Source organism: Acomys russatus, chromosome 9 (assembly GCF_903995435.1).
Source record: "Acomys russatus chromosome 9, mAcoRus1.1, whole genome shotgun sequence".
NCBI classification, from domain to species: Eukaryota; Metazoa; Chordata; class Mammalia; order Rodentia; family Muridae; genus Acomys; species Acomys russatus.
The window spans coordinates 50,763,309-50,788,407 of NC_067145.1; the positions used below are offsets into that span (position 1 = coordinate 50,763,309).

At 41.6% G+C, this 25,099-nt stretch overlaps 1 protein-coding gene across 1 annotated transcript in view; it reads left to right on the forward strand.

Annotated features, from left to right (window-relative positions):
* Itga8 (integrin subunit alpha 8) overlaps nucleotides 1–25,099 on the forward strand; it is a 174,661-nt gene that overhangs the window by 109,477 nt on the left and 40,085 nt on the right. Inside the window, exons 22-25 of the mRNA XM_051151312.1 lie at nucleotides 3,380–3,459; nucleotides 8,127–8,207; nucleotides 17,584–17,689; nucleotides 20,867–21,025. Of these exons, the coding sequence (XP_051007269.1) occupies nucleotides 3,380–3,459; nucleotides 8,127–8,207; nucleotides 17,584–17,689; nucleotides 20,867–21,025 (426 nt within the window). The remainder of the gene's footprint in view (nucleotides 1–3,379; nucleotides 3,460–8,126; nucleotides 8,208–17,583; nucleotides 17,690–20,866; nucleotides 21,026–25,099) is intronic.

A 25,099-nucleotide genomic window follows, 5' to 3' on the forward strand; every position in this document is an offset into this window, starting at 1 on the left:
GGATGCTGTGTACAAACAGTTGTTTCCTCTTCTACACTATTGCATTGTAGTGGTCTTGGGTGTTAAAAAAACAAAAAAAAAACGTGGCTAGGTAGAATTGCACACTTACTCCTTGTATAAAAAGCTTAATTAACTTAAGAAAACATTTTAATGCAAGTCAAATTTCTGCAACAGATCCCTGTTAGTTCCCATGGGTCGAATGCCCTCCGTGGTCCAAGCCCAGTACTAGCGAATACTGCTTTAATGTTATCTTACTGCATTTTACCTATTTGCTAGAGAAGGATACTCTCTGGTTTGGAAAAGCCAAACACATCGCCTGAAGTCACACTGATGATAAAAGGCAGAACCAGGTTCGCAACCAGGCCTGACCACAAAAGCCCGTGTCCTATCCGCTCTGCAACGCTGTGGAAAGAGCGTGGATGAAAACTAATGAGCAACAGATGGGACATTAAAAAGAAGATATGAAAGATAGAATGCAACATGTCCTCATAACCCTTTTAGTTAGAAACTAGCAATCTTTTTTTTTTTGCGCCACTTGTTATGATGTAAAGACATTTACCTAAAAGACAAGAAGAAACCAGGTAGATATGGGGGTATCACCGTCGGCATCTACAGACCCAGTCACTCATTCTCACTCAGTATAAAGAGTATTGAGCCTAGACAGCAACAACGAGGACTGAAAGCTGCCCATCCGTGCCACACTGAGCAAAGGGGGGAAATGGCAGTGTGGTCTGACCCGTGACTGTTTAAGTGAGTGGCTATCAATACATTTACCAGCAAATAATCTCAAGAAGGCAGGCAAGTAAATTGTTTAGACTCATTTATCTCCGGGTCCCTAGGAGAAGAGAGCTAATAGTTTCTTATCTTGCCCCTTAATGGCCTCAAACACATCGGATTTTATTGCATTCTGTTTTGTTATAAAACACATTGTTTCACTTGATTCTTCATTTTGCACTTTAAAAACACTCTCTGTCCATCAAGGGTAGCAGATGGAAATGCAGTCCTGGTATTCAAAAAATACAAACAAATAAAACACCAGGCCTAATATGTTTTTTAAATTTTTCAAGTGACTTGAATTTTAATTTAAACTTGTAAACTTGGTAATCAGAAGTCTGATTTCTAATTTTTAAAAAGCTGTTTGCATGTAGCCCCCATGGTGCAATAGCTATTATATGCTAGTAAGGTTTATAACTTGCAAATTTCTCTTTAAAAAAAAAAATAAGCAAGCCGTATGGGCTCAAAGTTTTAGTTAATACGTGTGAATATTTTAAAGGTTTGTTTTATTTAATTTATGTGTATGCATGTATGTTAAAGAGTATATGCCACATGTGTAGGACTGCTTCTCAAGGTGGGCAGAGGAGAAAGAGCAGCAAGGGCTCTTAACCCCCGAGCCATTGTCTCTCCAGCCCTCCTGTGACTCTCCCCAATAGGAAATTGTCATATCTTATTCTGTCTGCACTTTATATAGATTGTTAGGTAATGACAGCATAGGGAAACTTCATGACTGCGTGTGTAAACAAGCACTCTCGTTCTCTCACAGTTTTTATCACACCCTTCTTGGTGAACCACTATATACCTGCTACTGAGCAAATGTGCCTGACAAGATCATATGAAAACACATCATTCCTATACAACGGGACACTTGATATTAGCAGCATCGCAGGCTGTATGAAAGAGAGTAGTAATGGAGACAGGGGATAAGGAAGGAAAACATACCTACATCAGCCTGCTCATTACCCCTCTTATCTTGAGGAGTCTACAGAAGCTCTTGAAGTAGAAAAAGCAAGCCAGAGTAAAAATTAAAAAAGAGAAATCTTCCAACGAGAGATGAGGACATGTAGAGATCTAACAAAAAATGGACATGTTTGAAAAGTAGTTTCTCACTAGGGTTTAAAGTGTTGTACATGCTTTCTTGTCAAGACTCATGCGCTTTCCCCCAGCTAGGGGCTTTGAGACAAGCATGAAACCAAGTGCTGAGGAGGTGGAGACAGAAAGACCCCAGGGGCTCCAGGTTCAGAGAGAGAAACTAAACTAAAACAGAAATAAAGAGGAGTTGGGGAGCTAAGTAAGAGAAACCCAGTATCAACCTCTGGCTTCCAAATATTCATGCACCTGCACCTACACATATATGTACACACACACGCACACGCGCACATGCACGCACACACACACACACAGATGCTAATGCACATATCCCAAACACATCAGAAGAGGGAGAGGAAAAGCAGTTAGTTATGACAAATTATTGTAGGTCATTGCTGCTGAATCTTAGAAATGCTGGCTTTGTTGTTGTTATTGTTTCTGGATTTGTTCTCATGGTGCAATAGCTGTGAGGACTGTTTCTGGAATCTGCCTTACAGGATTTAAAATCTCAGCTCTGCCAGTTGTTTGTTCTGTTCCTGGAGCAGGGCGCTCTGGTGCTCTCATATTCAGACAGCTATTGGATTGGAGGATGTCAACAGAAGCCTCCCTACCTCAGAGAACTGGCACTTCCCTGAGATAAGGTGGACGGGGCACAGAGCAGAGCTCGGACAAGCATGGAGCGCCATCATGTATATACATAGCAATACTGTGTATATGTTAGCTGTCGTTTTCACTTCCTCATCCTGATTCTCCATGGGCTTCCTTTTCTCCATTTAAAAATTTGTTTTCAGGATACAAAAATACAAAGATCAGTTTTTACATTCTAGGAAAGAGAGAACAAAGAAATCCACACAGCCCTACCCTAACCTGACTACAGAGCAGTCTTCCAGAATATTTCCTTACAGTTCACTTCCACTGCTCTTAAACATATAGTAAGTTTGCCTGTGTGGACTTTCCAAACCATAGCTAACACACGTGACACCCAGAACTCTGTAGCCTTCACTCTGGGTTGAGCATCATTGTATTAGAAGTTTTACCCACATTCTTACATTGACATTGCAGCTGTGATCTCTACAACTACACCCGTGTCCAGCAAACAGAAGCACCACAGCTCTCTACATCTTATATATTTTTGTTGCGAGAGTTTTTGCATCAGAGAGGTAACATCAGATGAGGGGTTTGAGAGAGAGAGAGAGAGAGAGAGAGAGAGAGGAGAGAGAGAGAGAGAGAGAGAGAGAAGAGAGGAGAGAGAGAGAGAGAGAGAGAGAGAGAGAGAGAGAGAGAGAGAGAGAGAGAACACCAAAGTGTATTAAACTGGGACTTCTGGGCTCTGTGATCTCACTGTGACTTTTTTTCTTATCTCCCAGACATCTAGAACAGGAGATAAAGTCTGTGATGGTGGCTGGAGTAGGGATGGGGGAATTACAGAAGAGAGAAGAGACGGTCACACTGCATATAAGGGTCCTCCTATGAATACCTCTGTTTCCAATGTGTGTTCTTGTTTTTTTGCTTTTAGTTTTCTCTGGGCCTCCGATTTGCCGTTCCTCGTCTTGAGAAAACAAACATGAGCATTAACTTCGATCTCCAAATCAGAAGGTTAGACTTTTAAATGCCTCTTGTGTTATTATCACTTGCAAATAAAGAGGTGCAAGTGAAATATACTCCCTGTTGCTAAGTGCTTGCACTTTAAAAATTCTCCTAAAATTAGAACCTAGATTCTCATGGCCTCCCATTCTTTCTTACTATTCTGAACTATTGCAGCTTTTTTGTTATTTTGCATTTTGAAAGAGATTAAATAACATAAACCAGGGTGTAAAAGAGGCAGATTTTTTTTTCTTGAACAGGTCCTCAGCCCTGTAGCTTCACCTCCACTTTTCCTCCTTTCCGACACAGGGCTGTTTGCTGTCCTACAGAGCACTGTACTACACTACACTGTATACAGTAAGGCACTGATGCATTCAGAAGACCATAGGCTGATTTCTGGGGGCAAAATCTGAATCAAAAAAATACATCTCGCAACTTGAAATCTTGAAATCCCCTATGTGTTCAGAAAGGACTGAGTCCAAGGATGGTCAAAGTGGCCATTCCGTGGTGGGTCAGGAAATATAACAGTGTGTTTGAGAACCAGGCCTTCTCTCCAACCCTGAGCCATGCGGCCAGCTGCCCATCTAGCCTAATGTGTGACCTGTTTAAGGATCTGGCAATGACTCCCCCCACCCCATCATTGTTTCTTCTGCTTGCCATTTTGTGGCCAGAGGGATTTCATGAACAGAAAGACCTACAGAGAAATGAAGCATGCAGCCTGGGATTTCCCAGATATGAACTTCAATGCAATCAGTGTAATAATTCTAGAGTCATATTAAAGGAAAAGGAAGTGGAATGGAATGTATGTAATATGATATAGTTAATAATATATAATGTGATATAATGTCTTACACATGAACGGGTCCTCACAGAGAGATATAGATCTGTCTAACAAGATGCCCTGTCAAAGGGACATTTTTTTGTAGTCAAGCATTTGACAAGCTTTAAAAGCACTGATATAGATGGCACATGGGTACCTCCCATGATAATTTATATCTTGCCTGGTAAGTAGAACCCTTGCTGTAAAATCCGTGTCTATTACTCAGTTCTCAAATACTGTGTAGGTCACCTTAATGCTTTATAAGATGAAGGCATATTAGAGTGTGATGGACTTTATGATAATTACCCTGTATGGCAGATTACTTTCTTAATAGCTACATCAGTAAAAGGCTTGAGATAAACCTTAGCATACAAATGTAACTGATTAAATCTAAATGTGTTACTGCCCCCTTCCCTGCCCCAACACAAAGCTTGGTCCAGCTCTCCAGGGAAAGAAGTCTTCTAAGTGGCTCAGGTGTTCTTTTCTTCCCTTAATTAGCTCCTTCTTGAATGTAAGTATCTTTCTGGTGAACCCTAGGACTTTACGTTTTTACCCACATTAGCAATGGCATAAAAATGGAACTGGTTCTTCTGTAATAACTCTTCATTGGATCCAAAGATTATTAGACCGATTTTTCACATCTACCAAAACATATATGCCCCAAAACATTCACGTGGCCCTCAATTCTCTCATTTTTAAAATCCTGAGAGTGCACATTACCAAGCTTAAAGAGAGGAAATTTTAAAGCGGGGCTTTAATGTTACCTTAGATGTGTATTTTTCCTCATCACTGCTGGGGTCATTGATACTTCATCAAGCCTTGTGCCACCTACAACGATGTATACCCCTCATCTAGGAGAACCACCCAGGACTAAGATACCAAGCACACCCATTGCCTCTCCCTCCTTTCTCTTGATTTTTTGATAAGATAATCGATGCAAACTGTTGATTGCCAAAGGGACAGAATCCCCTGTAGAGTTCTAAGTGGCCCTCCCTGGAATCCAACCAGGCAAATCATACTTTAAACAATGAATTCATTGATGAAGGACTGAATCTGGTGGAATCAGAAATGACCATTTGGTTAGCATTCACCTTCTTCTAAGAACAAGTCATAATCATATTCCATTTTTGCTCAAAGCAATTCTAACATTATTTTTAAAATCATAAAAATGCAGAAAAAACTGAGATGTCTATCAGGGATCAAATTCCCCAAAATATTTGAGAAATAAAAGAATTTGAAGACACTCTCTCTTTTAAAAAAGTACTAAAGTATTTGAAGGATGTCTGTCTGTATGCTTTGCTGGCTAACTCCAAAGATGTAAGAATTCACTAAAGTGGCTTTGCATTCAAGTTAAATGTATTCAAACAAAAAGTAAATCAAATCAAATGCTCTACAGACTAGACTTTTCCATGTATTGATTAATACAATTCACAATGAATGCCTGTTCTTACAAATTAAAGTCAGAAGGTAAGTTAGCTTCATATATTAATACACTTAAAATATTTCATGTTGCCAAATCTTTGCATCAAATGGTTTCTCAAAACCCTGGCTCTTTAGGGGGGACTCCTTCTCCACCATGAACAGTTGCACGTATACACATGCCTTTGTAAGCATCCTTGAGGTTGCTTTCTCAGTAAAGGTTAAATGGCATTGTAATGTCTTTACTGGCATTCCAAAAGTCAGAAAATACAGAAGGAATGTCATGAAACAGGAGACAATAGGAAATAAGAACATGACATTGAACCAAGAAAGTGAAAGACAGTTATTCCTTCTCTGTGACAAGGGTTGTAGCCACAGAGGGGAATTCAACATTCCTTCTGTGGGACTAGGAGGAGGAGGGTATAAATAACTCAGGATCCACAGTGGTGATGGATTGCTTGTTTGCCTGGAGCTGTGGTGTTAGCGATGGAAGTTTTCTTCCAGGAGAGAAGTCCAGGAAGCATCTGAATTATATTTCAAGGCAGATCCTTCCGTACCAGGAGACTTCGTCAACACTGCCAGGATGCAAAGCAAGTGTCCACCACCACCATAGTGTGAAGAAGCATTCTCATCACACAGTCAAGGGCTGTACTGTGCCAGCCATTGCTTTATCTGGATTTCAAAAGAGATGGCTAGGGGAGATGGCTCCACGGGTTAAGATACTTGTTGCCAAGGCTGATAGCCCAGTTCAATTCCCCAGGACCTACACAGTTTTAGAGGAGAGCACCAACTCCTCCAGCATCTCTGACATGTACTCACATGCTGTGGCACATGCACACTCACATATGGACAGATAAATGAATGAATAAATACATGTGACTAATCAAAATACCCTCTCACAGCCTCATGTTAAACCCAAGTTCAAAGACTATTTTCAACAGTTGAGTTTTTGAATGCTTTCCTTTTAAAGGGAAAAAATAAGCACTCTACCCCAGATGTGATAATAATGGAATTAGATGGTTAGAACCTGGGCTTTAAGCTTTGCTGTGGAAGTCCCTGTTGGCTCTGTTACAAGCTTAGTAGGGCTGAGTCCCCTGCAGGAAATGAGGCTGAGGCTAACATTTTTTACATCTTTTATGAGTATTTTTGGTTTAAGTTGCACTATCAGTAAATACAAGTGACCAGGACTGTTGAAAGGCATTTTGGAGACAATCCAGTCTTCTCCTAGCTGTAAAGCAGGATTTTATCCTGTCCTTTCCCAAGCCCACACTGGGAAAGCATCAGAACACTAACGTGAATCCTTAGTTGCCACCTTCACAGTGATGAGAGCTTCTCCAGTGAATCCCAGCGGCACTTATGAGGACCACAGGGCAGGCTTTGTTTTCTTACAAACCCGACTACAACCACCATCCATTGTGGTAGTTCCAACCCTGTGTGACTTTGATGAAAGCACCGAGGGTACATGAAGTGTGGGTGGCAGCTGCACCCAGGCACCGCTGGAGCCTCTTGGGGGTTCTACATAATGTTCCTTATAGCCCTATAAGGCTATTAAGCCTTATAGCTTAACATGTATGCTTTCTACAAAGTTCAGTTTCATAATTGATGAATTGCATATGTTTGCTTGAGGGTAAACAGCAAACAAGTTTTTCTGCCATTCAAAGAGGGATGATAAAACACATCCTCTGTCTTAAGACTCCTGACACATTTTATAAGCATCTCTGTCCTCTGAGCCACCCGCTTATGCAGTGCCCAGCTTTCCTGTGCCTCTCCATGCCATAGTCAGGTTTCTAATCTACTCCTTCTTCCTTGCCGTGGACAGCTCATGAATATGCAATGACTGTAAACACTTACATACTTATATTAGTATTAACTTATATATAATAAAACATTTATTTAATATTAATATTAACTTAAGAAAGAAACCATAAGGTAGATAAGATTGCCGACAAAACGGCATTCGGTGGTGTGACGCGTTGTAGAGCCAAACACCACCGCTTTCTCGATTATGTGCTGCCCTAGAACCTTCATGCCGGGTCTCAGCTTTATTAGTATGGAAAATCTGGAGTTGACTGTGCTGTCATTTCCTGTCTGAAGGGCACTGAGCATGATATGCAGAGAAGCGAAAGAATTTGTCTGAGGTAGAAGCTGGAAAACAAATGCAATTCTGTACCCTTTGGTTTATTCTAACCAAAACGTGTTAGTCTCTGTCCATCTCTCCGTACTTCCAAATGAAGCATCTCCCCGGGGAATGCTGATTGGTTTCTATGGATCCTAAGATCTCTTAGCATCCCCCTGGACAAATGGCTATTATTTTGTAGAATACATCCTATTGTTTTTCCAAAATGATAAAATTGTAAATGTGGTTTGCTTTTGTGATATAGAGCATGTTTCTCATGACTAGGAGGAACTATACTGAAATCCTGTCATTCCTCTGTTTTAGCACCAACAAGGACAATCCAGACAGCAATTTTGTGAGTGTGCAAATCAACATCACTGCTGTTGCTCAAGTAGAAATAAGAGGGTAAGTGGTAAATCATTAAGTTTAGCACTTGTGCGTAAAGACTTAAAATGAAATACTAGGCAAAATTACATGCAAGATTCATGTTCAGTTGTGATGGGTTTTCACCCTTTTCTACTCAATACTAGCCCATCAGCAGGCAAAGTAAACCCTGTGTAATAATTAAGCCTCTCAAAACAAGAGGGCACTTAATTAGCCAGACTGAGACCTTAGTAACCAAACCAGAAATATACTAATGAGAAACTAAATAGATAGATGAATAGATTGATAATTGATAGGTGATAGATAGATAATAGATTAGATAGAAAGACAGACAGACAGACAGATAGATTGATGATAGATGGTATATAGATAGATAGAAAGACAGACAGACAGACAGACAGATAGATAGGTGACAGATTACAGATGATAGATGATAGATACGAATGTGCTTACATCCGTGTGTACATAAGTAGGTAGGCAGGTAGATCTGCTGGCTCTCAGGGTGGTCCAGTTTTAAACTCTAAGCCTGCTGGATGGATGAAAAGTGGCTCACGGTTTGAGTTATTGTTCCCTAATTGCTAAGTGAAATTGAAGCACTTTTTACATTTGTGTGATTTTATTCTTCCTATCAAGGGAAATTCACATTCATTTTTGTACTTATCCCTATAAAAGCAAGTGACTTTCCATACTAACAGAAAGTTTTAAACATTTCTCTTTCAGGGGGTGCTATGGAGCTCTAATTACAATGTCAAAACTCAGCTCTCCCCTAGTCTGTGGCATAAAGCTGAGTTCATTAGGTACTTTGACCCAGTAGCTGCTCCAGAGTGATTCATTTATGATCACGAATGCAGACATTAGGCTATCAGTCCAACACACTACAGATCTTTTCATAGTGTATTTGGTTTCCAGTTTGTTTCTAAAGTCAAGTTTGAGATATAAATTACACGTTGTAGAATTCACACTTTTGAGAGCCCAGTTTGTAAAGTTAGGATACCACGAGCCCATTGAAAAACAGTGATTCATTTGGGTTCCTCTGTAGTCATCCCGTCTCCTACACCCTGGCATCCTCATCTATTTTCTGGCACTTTATTTTTACCTTTTTCAAGTGTCACAGAGTGAACTCATTCAGAATTAGTCTGGCTTCTTCTAACTAACAAAGAATTTGAAAAATAGCCATGTTCTTGCATATATGGCAGTAGCCTGTTTCATGTTACGGCTGAGAAGTTTTCCATTGTGTGGCCATGCAATGAATGATTCATTCACCATTTGGTGACCACATAGGTTGTCTCCATTTTGTACCAATTAAGAGTAAAGCTCTTATGGGTATTCACATATAAGTCTTTGCTGGGACATTTGCTTTCACAAATGGAGTTATATGGTAACTGTGTGTTTATAAGAGCTTGCCCAATTGTATTGGAGAAGACTGAACAGCTGAGCCCTGCCCTTTTTGCATTCCCATTAGCAATTTAAGAGAGTCCCATGTGTCCCATCCCTGCTGGCATGTGAGATACACACATACACACACACACACACACATTCTAGAATAATAGGTATGGTTTTTAGAGTCCAGTTGCTTAATGACTAGTTATATTGTATATCTCAGGGCTGTTTGCCAGTGGTCTCTCCTTTTTTTCATGAAGTATTTGTTTCAATCTTTCATCCATTCTTTTTTTTTTTTTTTTTTTTTTTTGAGACAGAGTTTCTTTGTGTAGCCTTGGCTGTCCTGGACTCACTTTGTAGACCAGGCTGGCTTCGAACTCATAGAGATCCACCTGCCTCTGCCTCCCTGAGTGCTGGGATTATAGGCGTGTGCCACCGCACCCAGCTCTTTCATTCATTCATTATGGACTTGTATTTTAGTGAGCTATAAAAACCCCTTACATGCCCTGATAGGAAATCACTTACCATATATCTGGCCTTGAAATAATTCCTCCCAGTATGAGGTATGTGGCTCTGTCTTCTTAACAATGTTATTTAAGGGATGAAATCTATTCACAGATTTTTTTTTTTAATGCTTTGTGTTCTTTGTGTCTCATCTCAGTAATAGTTGTTTTTCTGAAGTCACAGAAAACTTCATCCTTTTCTTTCTCCAATATTAGGTTGTATGCTTAGGTTTACAATTTCTTTAAGTCAACTTCTGTGGTTGGTATGAGGTAAGGCCTGAGGTGCATTTCCCTCATGAATATCCATTTCTTTCTGGCCTGTTTGTTGACAAGCCTTTCACTTTTCCCCTTTCACTACTTTGGCACTTTTTAAACAAATCAAATGTTCAACTGTGAGAGCTAGTCCTAGATATTTTACCCTGCCATATAACAAGCATAATACATTTTGAAAAGGAGGAATAGATCCTCATGTTTTGGCAAACAAGTTATAGTGACATTTTTGTTCATTTCCTAGATTGTTTTTCTTTTACATACTTATATTGCCTGTGAGCAAAAATACTTTTTCTTTTTCTTTCCAAACTAGATATACATAAATTTAACCAACTACAAAGTTACAGATCCCAAAACAGAGCAGTGTCCTAGTTTTTTTCATTGTCAAATTGACTCAACCTTGTCACCTAGGGACAGGAACCCTCTACTGCAGAACTGCTCCGATCAGATGGGCCTGTGGCCATGTCTGTGAGTGGTTGATTGATGATTGACGTGGGCAGGCCCAGCCTCCCTAGACCATCCTAGATGCCAACACCATCCCTAGGCAGGTGGGCCTGGGCTGTGTAAGCAATCTAGCTGAGCAGAACCTGTGAGCTAGCCAGTAACAACATCCTTCCCTGGTTTCTGCTGGAGTTCCTGCCCCGACTTCACTCAGTGATTGATAGTTGCATGGAATGCTAGGCTGGTATAAAACCTTTCCTTCCCTAAGTTGTTTTTGAACAGAGTAGTTTTTATCAGGGTGATAGGGAGCAAACTAGAAAAAGCACCATTATTTCTAACACCAGCTGTGTACAGATCTCATGCTCAGAGCAATAGGTTACTTCTGGGAGAAAATCAGATTAAGGTCATCGAAGAAAGAAGGCTATAAGGAGGAAACTGGACAAGTGTCAACCACTGGCCTCTCTGTGTCCTTGTCTAGAGAACATGACCTATTACTTTCCAGTATTGATGTGTAACAACATGCAGGGAGTGTGACCTGCCAAGCCCCAAGCCTCAGGGGCAAAGCTCCGTTAGTCCTTTATAAAGAGGCATTATTGATTGATTGTCCACCCACCTAAGTGACTTCCAATCTCCAAGTTAACTAAAACGCTATGATCAAAGCCTCCATCTAAATTCCAGTATTGATCTTTCTGGTTTGGACAACCTCACAAGAAGTCTTCTTGTTGGAATATCTAGTGTGTCCCAAAGCCTCAGACATACCTTGTCACTTCTCTTGAAAATTATGCTGATTAAACGGTTCTGTCTTCCTCTCCATAGTGCTCGAAAATTGTAAACTGATTAATTTTTAGTTCAAGTGTTTAACTAAGCTTGCTTTCTGTAGATGTCCTAAGCTTGAGCTCGCTAGAACTGTGCCAGTGACTTTTCACATTTGTGCTCATGACAGGTATTAATCTACGCTTTCTCATAGTATCTTTTCTTTCTTGAATGTTAGGAGATACTAGATCCATTAAATGTATTGAAAGTATTCCTCCATCCAAATGTTCCTAAGTACTGAGCATCTCTCCAGCCTCAGCACCAGCACGTGCGTGTTCATGCCTGTAGGACTTACCTTACCTCTACTTCTACGACCCCACGCCATAAGCGGCCTTAGCCACTTTGTGGGTTCTTTTCTTCTACCCTTCACACCCATTTTTTTCTTCTATTTCAACCCCCTAACACTAGATATGAGAGAGAAAAAAGGATAGAGAGGAAAGGAAAGAGGTCCCTGAATAAGTCAGGGGTCAGAAAGGGGCGACAGTTTTGTTAGACTACTTCCTGCTGACTAGGGGCAAGTTTGAAATTTGCCATCAGGATATCTAATTTTTTTCATGTTTTGTTTCTCTTTTAAGCATGACTACTTAACAAACCATGATCAACAGCAACCAACAACCAACCAACACCTCTCAGTGCCCTAGCATTTATATACCCTCTGAAAGGTCCTCAGAATTCCAAATGTCACACAGTCACAGAAACTATCTGCGCCTGGCAAAACCATGCCTCTGCTAGGAGGCAAATCATAGTCAATGGCTGAAAAGCAGCCTCATATCCCCACACCTGGGATTAAAACAAAAACATGTTATTATAATATTTTTGTGGTTTTTTTTTTTTTTTTTTTTTAAGAAACCAAATTCTAAAATTGTCACTACACCACCCTTCAGAATGTACAGTGTGCCTGCTGAAATGTGTACCTGGGTGTCATTCTCTGTCCCAGCCCCTTGCCCTCTCTTGCCTCTCTCCTACTGAGGGAGTGTTCCCCAGCTTGAGTTTCTTGTTATTGGCTCCCACTTGGAGCCCTCTGCTCCACCAGGGCAGGAAGTCCTGATTTCAGTGGGGCCCGGGCTCCTCTCCTGCCCCTCTCTCGACTCACACTTATGCATGACCTCTGACCTCTGCTGTGCCTCCTAGGGGCCAGAGCCATCCTCTTCTCTTACTACCTTGTTCTGGGGAGCAAAGAGGAATGTGGCTGTTCTACCAGCACCTGGCCACACTTCTTTCTTTGTTTCTTTTCCTTTTTGTCTGTTTTGTGGTTTTCTATACTGTTTTCCCCTCGTGAGTTTGATAGTTTCTCTCTCTCTCTCTCTCTCTCTCTCTCTCTCTCACTCACCCCCTCCCTCCCTCCACCTCTTCTACTTCTATCTAGAAAGTCTGCCTTTAGAGATTTTTCTTTTTTTCCTTGCAGACATATTAGCACCATATATTTTTCTTTAATAATGGCTTTATCAAGAGCTAGGGAGATGGCTCAGCCAGTAAAGTGACTGCAATGCAAGCATGACATGTGACGACCTAAGATCCAATCCCCAGCACCTACTCCTAAAAGCAAGCGTGGCACACATCACTGCAATATTAAGACTGTGGAAGTGCAAACAGGAGGAGCACGGGGCTTGCTGGCCAGTCTTTGGCAATCAGTGAGTTCCGGTTTCAGTCAGGGACCCATCTCAAAAGCTACACTGGACACTAATAGATGAAGACCCCTGACATTACTTCTGGGATCTACAAACATAGACGCATGCAGGAATACACAGGAACTCAAACACACACACACACACACACACACACACACACACACACACACACACACACACAAACACACACACACATACACGCTTGTGAAAAAAATGACCTTAGCAACATTCTAAACTATGGCTATGTTGGGTTTCTCATAACTCAGTTTTGAATAGTTTCTAACTAGTTTTATGTTTTTTTTTTCCCCTCTGAGTCATTTGATTCAAGCAAAGTGATTTGTTTGACGCATCGTGGTGTGGTGTTAGGAGCTAGAATTTTGTTTTTGTTGTTGTTGATTTTTAATTTCATCCATTGTCTCCTTCTCGAAGGAAAAAAGCTAGTATTTTAAAAGCTCAGAGAAGAAAATACATCATTAAATTGTACTGTCTTCTGTCTTCAAAAATGCCACTGGTATTCATGAACCCCTATGTTTATCTTATAGTTTTATCAATGTTTACCTATTTGAGTTGGGTTTGATGTGTTTGGACTTGGTTTTTCACAGTGCTGGGGATGGAACTTAGGGCCTTAGATACGCTAAGTAGTGCTCTGCCACACAGCTCTCTTTAAAATTCTATTTTTCCTCTTGAGGCAGAGGGGAATTTACTTCCCCAGGTGGGCCTCAAACTCACTCTGTAACCTTTGAACTTTCAGTCCTGCTGCCTCCAGTCTCTTGAGTAGCTAGTTACAGGCCTGTGAGTCACTGGGATTACAGATCTGTGCCACCACATGCCCTGTATTTTATTTTATTTTTGCTAACCAGACATTATAGGAACCAAGTTGAGCATATCAGTACGTGCTTAAATCCCAGCACCCGGGAGGAAGAGGCAGATGGATCTCTGAGTTCAAGGCCAGCCTTGTCTACAGAGAAAGTTCCAGGAGATCCATGGTTATACAGAGAAACCTTGCCTCATATAGCCAATTAACAACAACAACAAACAACAACAACAATAGTAATACATATGTGAACTATTTTGTAATTCTTCATTTAAATTATTTTGTAAATGAATTTAGGTTGGGGAAAAGTTTTTCATATTCAATAAGGTCTAAGTGGTGCCAAGGTAGCTGAAGGCTCACTGTGACTGCCTACATTCTCACACACTCGTTTTATGGGATTAAGGCTTTCACATGTATTTATGCCATCAGCTTTGCAGTGAAAAGGGAAGTTTCTATTCATTGTTGCTAGAAGTCCAAGCAACTAATTAAAACTGGGTTTCTCATGTGGGTGCGGTTGTTTCAATCGCTACACTAATGTCCAAAAATTGACCGCAGTTTATTCTCTGACAGCGTGAAGGTTCTTTTTGGCCATATCCCATAACAAAACTCTTTCCTCTCATTGTGCTTTTAAAACATCAGTTCCAATGTCTAATTTGTCGAGGAAAAAAATAGTTTCTATGCTAAAGATCTATGCGCAGCCTTTAGGAAACTCTAACTTGCTTTTGGTCAATGGTGCTTATTCTTAGCTACTTTATCATGCACTATGTTAAGCCCATTTTTGTTTGTTGTTGTTTTTATAGGTTAAAATAATCTTAGGTAGAGGGTCCCAAGTGGTAACAAGACTTAGAACTGTCCCACTTGACTCAGGACTACAGGGCATCAGCATTGTCTTTGAGCCAATTGGCACACAGTTCATTAGGACAAAGGATTGGTTTAACACAGATCTGCACTAAGTAAACTTAACCATCGGCGGCTGCACCATATATATCAAGCTCATGAATAATTATTGAAATACACAGACTTTTAAAACTAATCCGGTGGAATAGGCTGTATCAAGAGAGGGAGCAGGGCTCACAACATGGCTCACCAAGTAGTGCACTTGCTGCCAAGTCTGAAGACCCAAGCATTATACTCGGGATGAAAACCAAAATGGTGGAAGGAAAGTGTTGACTCACAGAATATGTCCTTGCAAACACAAACACAAACACACACACACACACACACACACACACACACACACACACACACACATACACAGAGTCTTAGGGTTTCTATTGCTGTGAAGGGGTGAAGAGACACCATGACCATGATAACTCTTATAAAGGACATTTCATAGGGGCTGGCTTGCAGTTCAGAGGTTTAGTCAATTGTCGTCATGGTATGAAGCATGAGAGCATGCAGGGAGACATGGTGCTGGAGAAGGAGCTGAGAGTTCCACACCCAGATTGGCAGGCAGCAGGAAGAGAGAGTTAAACTGGGCCTGGCTTGAACGTCTGAAACCTCAAAGCTCGCCCCAGTGACACACTTCCTCCAACAAGGCCATGCGTTCCCCAACAAGGCCACAGCTTCTAAAAGTGCCACTTCCTATGAGCCTATGGGAGCCATTTTTATTTAAACACACACACACACACACACACACAAATAAGAAGAGAAAGAAATTTAAAAAGAGAGAAAAACCATCAATAAACAAGGCCTTTAAAGGATACCGCCCCATAACAGGTAGGGCGAGTATTGCTTTAGAAAATAAATGATATCCTTTGCAATTTGAGATTAAGAGAAATTGAAGACAAGTCCCCTTTTGTAAAAGAATCACATCATATAACCAAATGTTTTGTTTTGAAGTTCTTGACAGCAAACACACTTCAACTTATCAAAACTTTTTCTTTATCCCAGAAAAAAAGATTTATTCTCAGAAAAATGAAAGTTTAAGTTTACACAGAAACTTTTATGTAAATGTTTATAGAAATGTATTTGTACTAGCCCCAAATGCTGAACAGCCCAAATGGTTTTCAGTGAGTCAGTGGTAAACAAACCATACCATGTATTATCCAACAACCAAGAGGAATTGGCCCTTAATAGATGGAACAGCGTAGAAGGCAAAAATGTTCGGAGTTGCTAGAGGCTGCCGTAATTACATTTTAGACCCACCTAGGGATGCATTCTGTTGAAATTAATTTTGATAAAAATCAAGGGATTTTTTTAGAAAGATGCCCTTTCCCAATAATATTCTAGAAAGTCATGTCTTTCTGCCTTCTACTTTGGGAGCTGGGGAGTGGCTCGAGGTAAAGTGCTTGCTGTGCACCTGGGCTTGGATCCTCACAACCCATGGAAAAAACTGTGTGTGGCTGTGCAAACCCCCGGAACCCCAGCACAGCACAACAGAGACGGGCAGATTCCAGGGGCTCACTGCTTGGCCAGGCCAGCAAAGCCAGAATAGTGAATGCAAATTTCAGTGAGCTATCCTGTCTCCAATATGAGGTAGAGAAGCAACTGAGGAGGACATCTCAGCATCATGCTCTGGCCTCCACTTCCTGCAGGAGAGAGGAGTACATATAAATACGCACACGCCATAGACACACACATGATGCCACAAACTCAACTCCAGTCATCAAGTATACCTACGTGTACACCGCAAATGTCACTTTGGTTTCATACTTAGATGACGGCAAGAGTGAGTGCCACCTCTTTTACGCCTTGAGTCGAAAACAAAACAAAACAAAACAGCTCTATGCCTATGCCTCCATTGTACTTGACCCAGTCTGACTCCAAGTCTGGCTTCGCTCCCTGCAGGAACAGGAAACAAAAGAGTGTAGAGAGAAGGGACATATACAGAGGCGCCACTGCTCCATGCAGAGATCTTTATCCAGAAACTATTTCTTCTTACCTGGATTGGTTTTGTTTTTGTTTTTTGAGACAGGGTTTCTCTGTAGAGCCCTAGCTGTCCTGGACTCACTTTATAGACCAGGCTGGACTTGAACTCACAAAGATCCACCTGCCTCTGCCTCCCAAGCGCTGGAATTAAAGGCATGTGCCACCATGCTGGGCTCACCTGGATATTGATGTGCTATATTTACACGCACACACACACACACACACACACACACACACACACACACACACACACACAATTTCTTACTTTGAGTTGAAGCAGGGATTATATTACGTCTATGCACAGAGATACATACACACACAAAGGATAGATAGCCACGTTATAAATGTACATATGTGTATATGTGTATTCAGTTGTTTATGTCCATTCAAGAACGCTCTCTCGTCTGCCCCCTGGTGTCCAAGGGATGCAAACCATAAAACAGAGGCTCTACTATAGACCAGTGCGGAAGAATGCGCAGCGCTTCTCAGTCTCCACTCTTCCCCCAGTCATTTCGCCGAGCCTTACCATCAGTGTCTTACCATGTATCAAATATATCTTCAGATAACCTGAGAGCAGTTTGTTTCCTTTGAAGCCAGTGTTAACTATGTATTAATATGCAAAACAAACATCCTTAATGGGCCCTCATCAGTAACTGAACTGATATTCCATGTTCCAGAGTGTCCCACCCTCCACAGATTGTTCTGCCCATCCATAACTGGGAACCGGAAGAGGAGCCCCACAGGGAAGAGGAAGTCGGTCCTTTGGTTGAGCACATTTATGAGGTAGCTATTTATTTGTTTTTAATTATTATTTTATTATCTACATGTTTGAGTATTTTACTTGTGTATATGTCTGTGTATCTGACGTGTGCCTGGTGCCTGTGGGAGCTAGAAGGTGGCATCTGATCCTCTAGAACTCGAGTCACAGATGGTTGTAAACTGCCCCGTGGGTGCTGGGAAATGGACTCAAGTCCTCTGGAAGAGTAGCCAGTGCTCTTAACAGCTGAGCTATCTCTTCAGCCCAGGGTAGTTATTTCTTGTTTGTTTGCTTGCTTGTTTGTGGAGACAGGGTTTCTCTGTGTAGCCTTGGCTGTCCTGAATCTGCTTGTGGATCAGGCTGGTCTTGAGCTCAGAGATCCACCTGCCTCTGCCTCCCCGAGTGCTGGGACTACAGGGAGGTGCCATCGTGCCCAGCGGTAGTTATTTCATATATATATGAAATCCCAGCTCCTCTCCACTTCCCCACACACCCAAATCCATACCCTTTCTCTCTCATTAGGATATAAACAGGCATTTAAAATAATAAAATTAGATTAAAATAATAAATAAATAAATAAATAGAAGAAAAAGACAAAGAAAAATCTCAAGAAATACATATAGGTGCAGAGACATATACATTTGCACACTCTGTGCACACTGCCACACTTTGTGCACACTGCACACACTGTGCACAGTGCCACAGTCTCGGTGAGTTCTTCTGTGCGTCGGTCCTGCTCTGTTTGGAAGCCCTTGTTTCCTTGGGGTCTTCATGCCCCCTGGCTCTTATAATCTTTCTGCCTCCACTTCTGTGGGGTTTCCTGAGCATTGAGGGCAAGGGGAATTGATGGAGAGAAACATCCCACTTATGACCGAGTATTCCAAGGTCTCGTCACTCTCTACATACTGTCTAGACGTGGGTCTCTGTGTTTGTTCTTGTCTACAGCAGGCGGAAGCTGCTCTGATGATGGCAGAGTGAGACACTGATCTCTGAGTACAGCAGGATGTCATTCAAGTCACTTTCATTTCAAGTGACAAGAATGTATTAGTTACATTTCCATGGCTGTAATAAAAATATACTAACAACAGTGGCTTAAAGGAAGATGGTTTACTTTAGCTTATAGTTCCAGAGGAACACAGTTCATGGTGGCAGGAAAGACAAGGCAGCAGGCATAGTGGCAGGAACAGCAGGCTAGCTGGGCAACTGCAGGAGTCAGAAAGAAAGAAATTCACATGTGCATGCAGGCTCGGCCCACCTCCTTCATTCTTTACAGTCCAGGGTAAATAACCCCACCTATGATTAAAGAGGAGCCTTCCCACACCAACACAAGGTCAAGATGCCGCCCCAGAGGCCAGAGGCCCATGTAACAGGTGAAGAGCCAGGAAGAGCTTCTCTGGGGCTCGCAATGAACACATTCCCCAACTTGAGCTACTCATCTACGAGGAGGGAGTGCTAACTCCTGAATTGTAGTGGCACAAAACTTCCCTTCATCTTCATATTCAGAAGCCCAGGCCTGAGCTTAAGCTTTTCTGATAACAAAAGGACAGCCCTGTCCCCATGCAACTCAGGTCAAGAGCCTCACAGGGACACATACCAAGCTGTTGAATCATTTATTATACCGAGTGCACCAATTTCCTCTTAAGGGTAGTAAAACTTCAAAGTTTGTTTTAAAGAGTGTTCAGGTTCAATCATTTATGTGTAGCTTTGCTTATCAGATTAGCATAAACATTGTAAAATTTTAAAGTAGTAACCAGGATGGCCCAAAACAAAAATATATCTGAATATATCTTACACGGTAATCTAATTACATAATATGCTACATCAGTGGACACCATACCCCTTTAATGATGTGATTTAAACAGGCCATCAAATAGCAAAGGCAGAAAATACATTGTTTTATATAGATTATGGTAATAATTGTCAGAACTGACGGGGAACAAAGAGCTCTGCTAGTCTTGAAAAGAATTTGTAAACATCCAATACCTTCCAATGTGCTTAGCATCTAAGGGATGCCGTCTGTGTCCTCTGAGCATAACTCACATGTTTAAAATGTTCATCTTCATGAGATGTGGCCTTCCTTTCTCTGGGATTTGCTAATGTAGCTAGTCAGCTTGCTCCAGGAATCTCAGCTTTGAGTCATGCACTCACAGACAACTGTATGGTGCACAGACCGCCTTTGGCACTTGATGGATGGCCGTTTTCCCAGAGGGTGAAAGAGAGTGCATCACATATGGTTGCAATTGACAAGTCAGTAGTCAGGCAGGAGGAGGCAAATTCCAATGTAAAGAAAGGATTGCTACAGTTTGGAAGCATATAATTAAAGTTGCATTTCAAATGCTACCGTTAAATTTGCACGAACTCAAGGTAAGCAGAGCAGTCATTGCACACTGTGAGCACAGACTGAGCCTCTCTGATCTAAAAACAACAAACTATCCTACAGAGTCCAGTGGTTTTGAGCATTGACCTCATGGGATAGATCGTAGGCAGAACACAAGCAAGTTAAAAATAGTTTTAAAACGACCTGGGCATTTGGCTCCATGGATAAAGCCCTTGTCATGTGGGTGTGGCAACCTGCATGCCATCCAAATGTTTAGGAAGCAGAGACAAGGAATCCCTGGAGCAAGCTGACTAGCTACATGAACCCCATATAGGTAAGCTCTGAGGTCAAGTAAGATATTATCTCAATATATAAGGTGGAGAGAAATCCAGGAAGACAGCTGATGTCAACATCTGGCCTCTACAGGCACCTGCGCGTGCACACGCGCACACACACACACACACACACACACACACACACACACATTTAAAATAACTAAATAAATAAAGAAACTTATTTGAAAGGTTGCCTTCAAGGTATGCATAGTAAGGTATGAGTGAAACATCAGTGAATGTGTAATTACAGTAGGTTCTCTTCCCTAAGATCATACTTTCTGTTTGTGCAGTGTTCTGAAGGTTAAAGCACTTCTGGTCCCAAGCAGTTTCGATAGGCATGACTCCATCCGCATGGTCACTGGAAAACACATACTGACCGAGTCCTCCTTGAATAGCTACATGCCGTGATTGCAGAGCTCCCCCTGCCTGGATAGAGTCTGTGTTCTATTTCTTACTGCCACCGTTAAAGCCAGTAGCACATGCTTTTCAAAACAGATCCATGATAGACAGAGTTGGACTGTGTCATCCCCTAATGTGTCCCCTTCTTGCAGCTGCACAATATTGGACCCAGCACCATCAGTGACACCATTCTAGAAGTGGGCTGGCCATTCTCTGCACGGGATGAGTTTCTCCTCTATGTTTTTCGTCTTCAGACTCTGGGTCCTCTACGATGTCAAACGAATGCTGAGATCAACCCCCAGGATATAAAGGTAGGGGCGTGGTCTAACCAATGGCTTGATCTGCATGGCTTTGGTCATCACTGAGCAGGGGTTTCCCCCTGTTTTAAAGGGCCTAACCTAGTGTGGTCTCAGCATGAACAAATGCTTGCTGTTCATAGCGACCTGTCAGTCAATGAGCCTCTTTTGATGGGCACCTTTTATAGATTGTTTGATCAATAGCGCAACTGAACCAAAATCATAATGAGGTATATTGCATTTGGAAGCGTTAGTATAAAATGCTATTTTAAAAAATCTTTTTTTTTTTTTCTGGTACATTGCCCAAAGATGTGAGGATCTTTGCCAAAATGGGCTCCCGCAGCTGTTGTCAATAGCAAGTGGTAAAATGTGAGAATTTGCCAAAGGCTGTCTCGGTGCCCTGAGAACCCCCGGATTGGAATGCTGCAAGGCGGGCTCCTCCGTAGTGAAGCCTTGCAGAAAAGCTCAAAGCAGTGCAGTGCTGATTTTAAATGTTTCTGGGGGTCTAGTAACAAGTAAAGTCAGGGAGTGACCTGGGGAGTGGAGTCTATGGCACTACAGGTTCAAGGGACACCCAAAGGCCTATTAGAATGCAGAGTCAGGGAGGGGCCTGAGAAGTCTGTTAGAGGCAGGATCGGGAAAGGTTCTTGGAGATGTATAGAAGGCAGGGCCAAAGCAGAGCTCTTGGGACTAGAGAAAGTATAATAGGAGGTGACATAAGGGTCTATATGCAGGCTGGGCCAGGGTGGGGCAGAGCCCGGGGCTTCACTGGAAAGGGCCTGGGAGTCTGTTGAGAGCAGGTTCTGGACTAGGCCTGAGATGCTCCCTGTCTGCTTGCTTCTACTGCCTGTCCAGGCAGTTTGTCTGCTGGCCACTTGTTCACTACCAAAGAGCCAATGGCCCAAAGGCAGAGCCCATCCAGAGTAAGGCTTAGATTCCTTCTGGGAAGTAAATAAAGTAAGTAACACAGGCCCTTGAAAATGTCGCATTTACATGGAAACAAAAACAAAACTCTGTGAATTGGGTGCTGTCCTGAGAAGACAACAGTCTCTCAAGAACATTCTCCTAGTAGCTACAAGGGCCCAGTGTCTCTGGTGCTAGGACAGGCTTCCTGGAACACAGACCAAGCCATCCAGGACCTGGGGTCACTGCCTCTGTGAATGGCTTCCTTTTTTCGCCTCCCCCCAAAGGCTCTGTATGTAGAGGCAAAAGAACTCAAAGGTGGCTCAACAGGAAAGGACACAGGGATGGTAATCCACCCCCTCTCCCTTTTGTGGAGCAGTAATAAATAAAGCTATTGTGTGCCGTGAAATTATTTCAAATACTTCCTGGAATTCTTGTCCCATTTCCTCTTTCTTTTCCCTTCATTGAGAGATGATTTTTCTTTTGTCTTCAGGGACAATAGCTTAATTAAGAATAATGTTTTCGAATGTTAGCGCACACTATTAAGTGCCTCGGCCCTCCACACACTGTGCCCTGTTTTAACATATCACACACGCAGACCCTTGGATCCCATGCTGTAGCAGAAGGCTCCTAACTTTCCTAGAGTGCGTGTTTACCTTATGTCTGACACTGTTTATATATGTTTGTATAGATTGTGTAACTTGTTTAATGTGCGCTATGCTGGCTGTAAGGTTCCCCCCCACCACCCCGTGGCAATTTAACAATCATTTTCAGCAACAGCGACAGTACAAACAGATAACTTGTATTAAATGTTGACAGATTCGTGCAAACTAAGTGGTAGTGTACACTGAGCACCCGGCATCCTCCACTTCCTACTTATTTTTTAGAGTGTTCACAGACTTACATTAAAAAATCTGCCAAAGGGTAGGAAATTCTTTTAATGCAACTTAATTATGCTTCTTTAAAAAAAAAAAAAAAAGCTTTCAATCTGTGAAAACTGAAAATGACGTTTTATGACAATATAAAGTAACAGCTCCCTAAAATAGCTTAATTAGAATAACATGAATTCCTAAGGTACAAAAAAGTTGAATGTCATGACTTTCAGGTTCTTAACGTATTTATAGAGATTTACTCTGGTTTATGTATGTTAGTGTTTTGTCTGCAGATATGTATGTATATCACGTACCATGGGTGCCTACAGAGGTCAGGAGAGGACACTGGGTCCATTGGAACTGGAGTACCAGATGGGTGATGGGAACAGCACCCAGTTTGTCTGGAAGAGCAGCCAGCGCTCTTAAGCCATTTTCCCAGCCTCTTTCATATACATTAACATTTAATATGTTCCCAGAGAAATTTCAAAACTCCTCTTACTGATAATCTTTATTTTTGTGTCAATGACACTTATAACTCAGAGTACTTGAATGTTGTTTTTCTTTTAAGATAGTAAATTGATTAGTGACACTGCTATTAGCTTACTCAGCAAGTTATTTCTCCCTAGACAATTCAAAGATAAACAACCTGTTCTGTATTAAGTGTGAGTAGAAATTAGTGTAAAACGGATTACAAAAGTTTTCAAGACATAGGTTTAAAACTTTTAAGTGGTAAGATTAAGGTTAATTGATAGTTTATATTATTGGTGTGTGTGTGTGTGTGTCTGTGTCTGTGTGTGTGTCTGTGTGTGCACGTGCGTGCACATGCACACCATTGTGGATGTGCACACCATTGTGGATGCCACAGGTCAGCACTGGGTGTTTCCCTCTATCATCCAAAGTGAGAACCTTGAGCTGACATCACAGGGACCTCTCGGTCCCTGCCTCCCAATGCTGCTGGTATTACAGACATGGGCCTGGTGTTGGATGTATGTGGATGCTGGGGATCTGAACTCATAGCCTTGTGCTTACACGGCAGGCACTTCACCAGCTCAGCAATCTCCCAAAACATAATTGCTGTACTTTAAAAATGTAGAGGAAAGTTTTAAATTTAATAATAAACAGAGAAAGTAGGTTTAGCAAAAGTAGAACTGAAGGAAAGATAATTTTATTGAAGGCAAGAATCAAATCCCAATATTCAGTCTTACTTTACTTGGCAGGTAAGGTAAAGCACAGTCTGATACTGTCTGCATTCTAGTTGGAGTGTGTTGTAAGTCTTCTGCCCTCGTGACTGGGTTAAGGCCATTCTCACAAGGGCAAGTCCTTGTAGGAGTCAGTAACTATGGGTTCAGGTAGTTAAGCCACTGAGATGGCTTCTCTAGGTTTTTTTTTTCTTGCTTCCTCCCTTTCCACATGACCCCTTTCCTAACCAGGAGCCAAGGAACCAGGTGGGCCCCAGCTCCAGGCTCCTGGGCAGACACTCTGCCATGCTATTAGAACTCTTGGCCTGTAGACCCTCGAGCTTTCCCTTAGCCACTGCCCACACACAAGGATTCTGTTCTAGCAGCTGCGGACGGTCAAGCTATGTATATGCAATTTTTTCTTTGATTCTTTTTTTTTAATTTTACAGTTTTAAAGAATATCTTTTATTATTCTTTGCCAATTTCATACATGCACACAATGTACTTTGATCACGTCCACATCCAACTTTCCTCATCCCAATTTCACCTGGAAACATCCCAACACATCTCACTACAACCTTACACTTTTTCTTTTTACTTTCATTTCTTTTTTACTTTATGTTTTTTTTTCATTCTTACTGATTTTTATTTTTTTATTTTTTTATTAATTTATTCTTGTTACATCTCAATGTTTATCCCATCCCTTGTATCCTCCCATTCTTCCCTCCCTCCCATTTTCCCATTATTCCCCTCCCCTATGACTGTTCCTGAGGGGGATTACCTCCCCCTGTATATTCTCATAGGGTATCAAGTCTCTATGTTTTTTGCTATTTTAAGCCAATATATTTTAAATTGATCTTATAATATACGTTGATTATAGTCTTTCCCTCCCCCAACTTGTCCTCGAGTCCCCCTAACCTCCCTACCCAGCAAGCTTCATGTTATTCCTTTCCCTCAAAACAGAAAATCAAAACAAACAAACAAAGGAGAACACAAAAAACCATGGAGCCTATTTCATTTTGGCCAACTACTTGGGGCCTTGGAGTGTGCACGATAGATCCGATGTTTATTAGAGAAAAATCAGTTTTCTCTAGTGCACTGATTCTCCCAGCAGGTGTCAATTGAGGACTAGCTTC